Raw genomic sequence first — 9,748 nt, 5'->3', positions numbered from 1 at the left:
ATCTTCTCATGACTATCAAACTAACTCTTATATTTGATTATCATCTAGCACAATACGAGAAACTATTGGGTCATGTACAAAAGAACCAACCAATGGCCTAGACCCGTGAAATAACAAATTAAAAAATATATTCAGTTTAATATCTATGCATTTTTCCACTCGGACATAAAGGTAAAACCAAAAAAGACGTGCATCACATAATTGGATGTGCAATGGTAATAATAAACCAAAAAACACTATTTCATCGCTTCCAAAATCTCCAATCCACGTTCCCCATTGGGCACCAGCTAATTAGGATGGCAATAAAGTACAAAAATAAACCTACAAACATAAATCTACAAACATGAAGGAATTCCCCAATACCCAACACTAGCTTTTACATTTCCTTTGCATTCAACCTAATATTACTTCCTCCAACAGCATGCGGTGGTCAGTCTCCCATAACCCATTAGGTCAAAATCCTAAATCTCCTCCTTCAGTGTTTCCTCTGCAAAGAAGCCAAAATTGTTAGTTCTCTGTAACAGTACAATGCAATCACGTCGGTTGATAATGCATACACTAAAAAGTCCTTTTTCAAATTAAAAGCCAAGCATAAGGGAAGGGAAAGTGTGTATCTGTTGATGGATAAAACTCAAATTTTCAAATACGTACAAAATTTGTGTTGGTGGTGAGCAAATTCCCTCAAGGGGCATTTTTAACTTTATTTCGTATTGTGCGGGTAAACAACTGTGTTCAGCACACAGCTCAGAACTATCAGTAAACAACTGTACATATAGTAAAACTCTCCATGACCAAAAATTGGTTCGAAAATTACAAAACTAGTCGACAAATAACCAACTCTACACGCTTACTCCAGAGGAATAAGACATTAGTTTATTTAAATAATTTTTTATTACACACAGTGGATATTAGAGCAATCATCAAATAATTTGGTTGGTCATATGCAATGCAGATGCAACAATACATAAACCACATCCACATAATTCGACTTAAACAAAATTTCGTATATGAAGTTCAAAAAAGTAGTCTACAATTTTCACATAATTTCAAAGAATAAAATGTCATACCTTTCGCTTGTGTACTCGGCTCTTTCTGCTGCTTCCTTTACCAGATCCCATTACTTGCTCTTCAGTTCTATCTTCAAAGGGTAATGTTTTGATTTCATCATAGAAACTTTCTGTTAGACCTTGCAACCTGAAATAGAAAAAGCACAAAAGCTAAGAGAGAAAAAATGTATTTAAACAAAAATACTATCACACATTTAATTCGTTTTACTTGTTAGGAATGGAGAAACAAAAGGAAAACATTCCAAACACTTCCCATACCCATTTCTTGATTTCTTCAAGTATTTTTCTCGCTTCCTCTCCTGTTTCGTAAGAGGAACACGAGTGAACATCTCCTCCTCTTGCTGAGCGCGTTTCTCCATCTTGGAGACAAATCTATCAACTTCTTTGCTAGCTCCCTCAAAATCCCTCACCTGAGTAGAGTAGTGAGCAGCCAAAACAAACCATTACGTAAAATCATTAAATGCAAGTTCGGATAATAGTTCAAAAAATATTCTTAGGAGTTAAAAGTACTTTCGAGAAGGATGCTCTCTTTGTACATTTGAGTCTGAAAATATTTTGAAAGGAGTTTAACTAAAACCCAAGCATACTATAAGTCATAATGATTCAGCACTAAAAATAACTTTACCTCTTCAGGTCTTTCCTCCATATCATTCATCAATGTCCTGATATAATCACTCTGCTTAGCTTGTTTCAGAATTTCTTTTTCTCTTCGCAAGGCATTTCTTTCATGCTTAGAAGGTTTTTCTAGATCCATAGAAGTAGGGGCAAACTTTACAGGTTGATATGTATCATGTCCATCCTACATCATATAATAAAAGTTAGATAGACCAGAAAAATACCCTTTTCAAGATATTACCACCCTGCGTACACCAAATTTTACACCATTTATAATATCACATATACACTGACTGACCTGCAAGGTTAAGTCTACTTTGCTAACTAGCATGTCAGGATTGGGACGATACTTTGATGCATCCTCACTCTTATTGGACGCATCTGGCTCCGTACTTTGAATATCACTTTTGGCTGCATTTTCACCAGCCTGCACTAGTTTCTGGATTTGGTATTGTTGTTTTCTGTCAATTGGCCGAATCTGCAATGGAAACCAGGAAGTCAAATGTTTAACACATAATACAATGTAAATATACACATGGAAGCCCTTGAAGATCAACACACAGAAGGATAAAACTATACCTTTTCCAAAAACAATCTTATCTCTACAACACTTCGAACAACAGGGTGATCTTCTATTGATAACCCTTTAGCCTTCCGCAATAAATAATAAACAAGGGATTGACAATAATTCAAAAGCAGCAAATTCTTAGCCTCAAGGTAGCTAAATCCATCTGCTGTAGGATACTGACCTTCTTTCATCTGGTATAAGAAACATCGAGAGACACAATAATAACAATAATCATATCACTCATTGATATCAGGGTATATTTAGCTATAACAGAAAACTTATAGAATCCCCAAAAAGGCCCAAATTGCGAAACTTCATGTCCAAACAACACAAAAACTTCTTTTAAATCTTAATATTATATGAATTTGAAATGACGTTAACGGAGTCCTTAAAAAAAATTACTTGAATTGAAAAAAGGGCCACTCACTTTGGCAGTTAAAGATTGAACTTTAAGCCTCACAGTATCAAGCCCTTCCTTCATCTCTTTCAACAACGCCGCAAGTTTAGGCGATTCTCTGCGAAAAACGACACGATTTTTAAAAGATAAATGCTCCAATTTATTACTTGCGTATCAGAAAATTTGAAGCAAACACAAATTGATGTACGTTCAAGGAAGAGGAACAATTCAAAAAAACCTACTCTTCCTTGATAACGTCCTCATCTAAATGCTTCGCATTGTTTTCCATGACTTGAGATGATTTTCTATAATCTTCAATCCTGAACCTTCTTTTTGTAGGAATGTGAGTGATTGAAATTTGATAGAAACAGAAATTAAATTATTGATGAAGAAAGGTTAAGGGGAAAAATGAACAGAGAGGGAGGGAGAAAGATTCAACGACCAAAGACAGAGAGAAGGTGACGGCTTCTTGGCGGTGGATGGTATTGAGAGTGAGATACTGTGGCGGAGGAAGGGATTTGCGAAACTGAGAACGGGACAAGATGGGTGCCCAAAGAAACCTTTTTTTCTTAAAAGAACAATATTTTACTATTTGTACCCTTGCTGTATTTAGTAATACTTTCGCTTTACTTTATTTTTTCAAATAAAATATAAAATATATAGTTAACGAAAATATATTTGGACCAAATATATTTTCGTTAGCTATATATTTTATAATTTATTTGAAAAAATAAAGTAAAGCGAAAGTATTACTAAATACAGCAAGGGTGCAAATAGTAAAATATGGTTCTTTTAAGAAAAAAAGGTTTCTTTTGGCACCCATCTTGTCCCGTTCTCAGTTTCGCAAATCCCTTCCTCCGCCGCAGTATCTCACTCTCCATCCACCGCCAAGAAGTCGTCACCTTCTCTCTATCTTTGATCGTTGAATCTTTCTCGCTCCCTCTCTGTTCATTTTTCCCCTTAACCTTTCTTCATCAATAATTTAATTTCTGTTTCTTTCAAATTTTAATCACTCACATTCCTACAAAAAGAAGGTTCAGGATTGGAGATTATAGAAAATCATCTCAAGTCATGGAAAACAGTGTCGTTTTTCGCATAGAATCGCCTAAACTTGCAGCGTTGTTGTTTGGACATGAAGTTTCGCAATTTGGGCCTTTTTGGGGATTCTATAAGTTTTCTGTTATAGCTAAATATACCCTGATATCAATGAATGATATGATTATTATTATTATTGTGTCTTTCGATGTTTCTTATACCAGGTGAAAAAAGGTCAGTATCCTACAGGAGATCCAGCAACTGACAGGGACCATCGACTGCCCCCACAGATCACCACCAGGCTTTCCAGTGTGCTTTGTCCTCACTCGCACACTTTCTGGGAAAACTTCCCAGAACTCCCGGCTAAGCACGCTTAACCATGGAGTTTTTATGAGTTAGGCTACCGAAAAGCAAATGCATTTTTGTGATATGAGTAGTCAAATAAAATCCTTTAAGCTATCCTTCAACTGTATAGTCTCATACCTACACAATCTCCAGATCCCTCTCATTCCGGTGTATGTTCGATTCATCCATGTGTCCCTTCCACTGGAAGCCTGCCAGGAGCCGCTCCTTGTCTGTGCCCCCTGCACCATGCCTCTTGCACCGGCGTCACTCCCTGCCCTCGTCAGTGCCCGGGTGTCACATGCCCACCAACTTTCGAATGGTTCGTCCTCAAACCACACTGTACTGGGAGAGGCTAGGCTCTGATACCATCTAATCCCAAACTGAAGTGTTTAGCTTGATTCGTTCCCAACAACTCCACCGTATCTTGTAGACTTGTGTCTTCCTTTTGTCCCACTTTGATCTCTTCCAAGAAATCATTTGTGATCTTTAAATGACAACACCAAAGGTGATCTTGGCTCAGCTGCAATCTCAAGTTCATATCTCTGAACTTCAATTCAAACTCCTTCACCATCAAAGTTGACATATGCATTCGCTTCCTACTCAAAGCATCGGCTACAACATTTGCCTTCCCTGGATGGTACTATAACTCAAAATCAAAGTCCTTCAAGTACTCCATCTACCTTCTCTGCCTCATGTTCAACTCCTTCTGATCGAAGAGATACTTCAAACTCTTCAGGTCTTTCATCCATATCATTCATCAATGTCCTGATATAATCACTCTGCTTAGCTTGTTTCAGAATTTCTTTTTCTCTTCGCAAGGCATTTCTTTCATGCTTAGAAGGTTTTTCTAGATCCATAGAAGTAGGGGCAAACTTTACAGGTTGATATGTATCATGTCCATCCTACATCATATAATAAAAGTTAGATAGACTAGGAAAATACCCTTTTCAAGATATTACCACCCTGCGTACACCAAATTTTACACCATTTATAATATCACATATACACTGACTGACCTGCAAGGTTAAGTCTACTTTGCTAACTAGCATGTCAGGATTGGGACGATACTTTGATGCATCCTCACTCTTATTGGACACATCTGGCTCCGTACTTTGAATATCACTTTTGGCTGCATTTTCACCAGCCTGCACTAGTGTCTGGATTTGGTATTGTTGTTTTCTGTCAATTGGCCGAATCTGCAATGGAAACCAGGAAGTCAAATGTTTAACACATAATACAATGTAAATATACACATGGAAGCCCTTGAAGATCAACACACAGAAGGATAAAACTATACCTTTTCCAAAAACAATCTTATCTCTACAACACTTCGAACAACATGGTGATCTTCTATTGATAACCCTTTAGCCTTCCGCAATAAATAATAAACAAGGGATTGACAATAATTCAAAAGCAGCAAATTCTTAGCCTCAAGGTAGCTAAATCCATCTGCTGTAGGATACTGACCTTCTTTCACCTGGTATAAGAAACATCGAGAGACACAATAATAATAATAATAATCATATCATTCATTGATATGAGGGTATATTTAGCTATAACAAGAAAACTTATAGAATCCCCAAAACGGCCCAAATTGCGAAACTTCATGTCCAAACAACACAAAAACTTCTTTTAAATCTTATATTATATGAATTTGAAATGACGTTAACGGAGTCCTTAAAAAAAATTACTTGAATTGAAAAAAGAGCCACTCACTTTGGCAGTTAAAGATTGAACTTTAAGCCTCACATTATCGAGCTCTTCCTTCATCTCTTTCAACAACGCCGCAAGTTTAGGCGATTCTCTGCAAAAAAACGACAAGATTTTTAAAAGATAAAGGCTCCAATTTATTACTTGCGTATCAGAAAATTTGAAGCAAACACAAATTGATGCACGTTCAAGGAAGAGGAACAATTCAAAAAAACCTACTCTTCCTTGATAACGTCATCCTCTAAATGCTTCGCACTGTTTTCCATGACTTGAAGTGATTTTAGTCGGTGATAAAGGATCTAATCGGTGGAGAATGGTCGTGAAGCAGAGACGAATATGTGGTTCGGTGGATCTGGCAGACGTGAGGAGTTTGAGATTCTGAGGTGAAGAATCTCATGAGAAAAATGACTCGGAGGCTTCGTTCATGAGGAAATTGTGAGAGCGAGATATGAGGTTTGTGGTTCGCATGTGAGGAAAGGCGAGAATGAAGCGTGGCTGATAAGGTTGATGACGCGACGAGAAGAGATGTGTCTGCGAGGAGAGCTGATGATTTTCTATAATCTCCAATACTGAACCTTCTTTTTGTAGGAATGTGAGTGATTAAAATTTGATAGAAACAGAAATTAAATTATTGATGAAGAAAGGTTAAGGGGAAAAATGAACGGATAAAGAAAGGTTAAGGGGAAAAATGAACGGAGAGGGAGCGAGAAAGATTCAACGACCAAAGACAGAGAGAAGGTGACACCTTCTTGGCGGTGGATGGTATTGAGAGTGAGATACTGCGGCGGCGGAGGAAGAGATTTGCAAAAATGAGAACGGGCCAAGATGGGTGTCCAAAGAAACCTTTTTTTTCTTAAAAGAACAATATTTTACTATTTGCACCCTTACTATATTTAATAATGCTTTCGCTTTACTTTATTTTTTCAAATAAATTATAAAATATATAGCTTACGAAAATATATTTGGTTTAATAAATCAGTTCAAATAGTCCATGAATAGAATAAATCAAGTTTAAAAAAACAGTAACTTAAGTTGAAGTGAATCAATTCCTATCAAATCTCTTTAAAAGTGATAATTATAATTTTTTAAATTGCAAAATTAATATTATTTTATCAACAGAATATACATACCAATGCTTATATCTCAACTTGCATTGTGTACAAAGTGAAATTAAATTTATTTATCTAAGATGACAATGAATGGGGTTGGATTGTGTCACGCCCCATTAATCTTTCTGCTGACTCACCTCTCTACTTTCATAAATGCACCTTGCCACGCTTACACCTCCATTGACACGCCCACCCCTTCATTTAAAACGCACTCACGTTCACGATGCATGCATGCTGACAAGTGTCATTTTGGAACGTTCTAAAAACGTTAATGGAATCCAAGTGGCAGCAGACGATTGGACGATCGTCCTGCGTGGGGAAAGAAATGATTTTCTGGAAAACTCTTTCCTTTCTCTGTGCATTTCATCTTCTTCCTCAAATTTCTGATCTCCTAAATTCTCCATTCTCTCTCTAAAACCTTTCTTTCTTCTCTCTTTGGTAACTCACCATCCCTTGCTCCGTTCACGTTTCAGCACCGTGAGAAGCATCCCTGTACCGTGAGCTTCCCATCAAACCGATCGGTTTTGGATTCGGAAACGGGTAAGTTTCACGTCCTCAACTACTCTTGACTTTCCACATGCAAGCTTCATTTTGAATCTGCATGCACCGTCTCTGAACCAATATTTGTTTCCTGTAATTTTAGTTGGAAGAGTTTTGGGGTTTTGAACGTTAAGGGTAGAAGAGTATATTGGAATCTTGTGTTCTTTTTGAAGAACGAAAGCACGCTGCTTAATCCGGGTAAGGGAAGCTTGTTAGAATTTAATTCACATGATCTCTGTACTGCATGCGCGTTACGTAATGTTTGAAAGTATGATTTATGATATTTGACTTTGGAGTTTAGGATTATGATTCTGAGATGATATATGAAAATGTTGCATGTATGTACTGGGAATTATATGCTGAGTGTATGAATGGTCTGTGACGTTGTACGTGGATGATTTTGATATTTGAATGTTAGTATATGATGTTGATTAAAAGCATGAGAAGTATGGAAAAATACTATGTTAAGATTGATTTAATGCATGAAAGTTTATACTGGAAAATGAGTTACTGTAAAAGAAGAATTATATGAAAAGTGCATGAATTTGAACGTTCGTATTGATACGGTCATTGACCGTTCGGTATTATCAGTAAATTCTTGTATTAGTCGGACCCTTTCATTTGGAAAGGACTCCCTTTGAGAACGAACGCCCTCTAATATATTTTTACGTTGTGCTTTCGGCCAGACGTAAACATCACGAGTGTTGTGTGAGAATTGAGAATTTTGATAATATCCCCGTGAACTTTTAGTCAAATTATTGAAACATAAACTTTAAATATCTCATCTTATATAAATCCCAATTTCTATGATTTTGAATTCAGCCAAGAGTCTCGATCTAAAAACGTACGTCCTAAGTGGCGTTCGGTCTTAGACCGAACGTTCGTTCAAAAAGGCAAACGATTAGTAGCGCTCTTTCTTTTGTCGAGCGTTCGTCTTTGGTGGCGTTCGACCTTATGTCGAACGTCCGTTCTTGATAGCGTTCGTTCTTATGTCGAGCGTTCGCCTGTGGTAGCGTTCGACCTTATGTCGAGCGTCCGTTCGTGATAGCGCTCGTTCTTTTGTCGAGCGTTTGTATTTGATAGTGTTCGACCCTTGTCGAGCGTACATCCTTAATAGCGTTCGTCTTCTGTCGAGCGTTGGTCTTTAAATAGCGTTCGTTCTGATCTTAAATAGCGTTCGTCCAAACAGTGAAATAACGTTCGTCTTTTTATGGAAGTGTAATTAAGAATGAAAATGTGATGTTGAGGGAAGTATAAATTGTGCGAACCATATATGATATGATATTATGATTTTGGAATTTGAACGAGCGTTCCAGGGTGGAACGACTCTTGACTGGATATTGATATTTGTAGTATGAACGTGGTAAGCTTAGATGGTGATCCATCCTGATATTCCGTGAGTGCTCGTTCTCAAGTAGAGAGGAGTAGGTCATGCGTGGGAATGGCAGGAGGTCTAGACCATAACTGTAACTTGGCAAAAAGACTAACCTCAGGTGGATACTGATGAGCATTCCAGTTACCCCACCTGAGTGCATGGACGCCTTAGCTACACAGGTTTCATACAGTCCGGACAGTCGGTCTAGTATCAGGGATTTGGTTGAATTAATGTATGATTTGAATGTATGTGTTATGAATAAATTGATATGTTTGATATGTATGAACTGTATGTTTGACTTGAATTAAATTCAATAAGCTTACCCTTGCAATTCCTTTGTGTTGTCTTGTCTATGTATATCCGTCTTGTCAAATGCAATGATCATCCGTGTGGATGTGAGCAGAGGGAGATATGTCTTTGGAGCAAACACTTGAAGGAGAACTCATTGCTGAAGAAAACTTAGTGGACGTCGAGGTGAAGGCCGAACAGTAAAAGCGTTCGGTTTTAGTTAGTGTAAATAGGATGTCGAGCGGCTGTGAGCGAGCGCTCTTTTATCGTTTGTTGTAGTTTGACGTTCGGTATTTATTTTGTAAACCGTTCGTCCTTATTTTTGTAAACGCTCGTTAATTTTTATATAACAGGCCGTTCGGCCATTTGTTTAATCTGTTCCTTTACGTTTAAAACTGTTTTGGATTATTAATACGTGTAATTATTCTAAGTATATAGTTGATGACTGTATAATTTTGGGATGTTACAGATTGCATAGGAACCATAACTATACACTGTTCGATTTATAATAAAAACTTTCATTTGATGTTAATCGGAAATTTATTTAAAAATATTTATGAGTTTTAAAACTCACGTGTGTATATATATATATATATATATAGCGTAGTATTCAGTTTCGTAGTATTTGATCTCTAGCGTTCGTTCAAACAGTGTTTGAGCTCATAATATTCGGTCTCATAGTATGTTATATATGCGTTC

The 9,748-nt window shown here is 37.1% G+C and overlaps 1 protein-coding gene, 1 long non-coding RNA gene and 1 pseudogene across 3 annotated transcripts; 1 reads left to right on the top strand and 2 right to left on the bottom strand.

Moving 5' to 3' along the window:
* Nucleotides 1-222: 222 nt before the first annotated feature.
* On the bottom strand, nucleotides 223-2,951 carry LOC148191288 (uncharacterized). Its single transcript, XM_088101525.1, has 8 exons — nucleotides 2,890-2,951; nucleotides 2,678-2,765; nucleotides 2,262-2,441; nucleotides 1,981-2,160; nucleotides 1,693-1,866; nucleotides 1,326-1,477; nucleotides 1,068-1,194; nucleotides 223-487 (listed from the first exon to the last, which is right to left on the bottom strand). The coding sequence occupies exons 1-8, from the start codon at nucleotides 2,934-2,936 to the stop codon at nucleotides 476-478; spliced, it is 960 nt and encodes a 319-aa protein (XP_087957651.1). The 5' UTR covers nucleotides 2,937-2,951; the 3' UTR covers nucleotides 223-475.
* A 1,854-nt stretch (nucleotides 2,952-4,805) lies between these two features.
* On the bottom strand, nucleotides 4,806-6,279 carry LOC148191287 (uncharacterized; annotated as a pseudogene). The gene is made up of 5 exons (XR_015782931.1): nucleotides 5,957-6,279; nucleotides 5,744-5,831; nucleotides 5,325-5,504; nucleotides 5,044-5,223; nucleotides 4,806-4,929 (listed from the first exon to the last, which is right to left on the bottom strand). The product of XR_015782931.1 is annotated as an uncharacterized LOC148191287 (transcript).
* Nucleotides 6,280-7,052: 773 nt separating this feature from the next.
* Nucleotides 7,053-9,423, top strand: LOC148191286 (uncharacterized). The gene is made up of 3 exons (XR_015783094.1): nucleotides 7,053-7,386; nucleotides 7,490-7,584; nucleotides 9,165-9,423. It is a non-coding gene; the product is annotated as an uncharacterized LOC148191286 (long non-coding RNA).
* Nucleotides 9,424-9,748: the final 325 nt, after the last annotated feature.

The sequence above is a fragment of the Vigna umbellata genome, chromosome 11, assembly GCF_029865625.1.
Source record: "Vigna umbellata cultivar VRB3 chromosome 11, Vumbellata_1.0, whole genome shotgun sequence".
NCBI lineage: Eukaryota > Viridiplantae > Streptophyta > Magnoliopsida > Fabales > Fabaceae > Vigna > Vigna umbellata.
This window is presented reverse-complemented; position numbering and strand designations above follow the sequence as displayed.

What these genes read in the sequence shown, in the direction of transcription:
- LOC148191288 (XM_088101525.1), bottom strand. Translation starts at nt 2,936, where the DNA reads ATGGAAAACAATGCGAAGCATTTAGATGAGGACGTTATCAAGGAAGA. An exon ending in TAAGATTGTTTTTGGAAAAG is followed by an intron (nt 2,161 to 2,261) that starts GTATAGTTTTAT and finishes TTTCCATTGCAG; the next exon opens with ATTCGGCCAATTGACAGAAA. An exon ending in AAGTAGACTTAACCTTGCAG is followed by an intron (nt 1,867 to 1,980) that starts GTCAGTCAGTGT and finishes TATATGATGTAG; the next exon opens with GATGGACATGATACATATCA.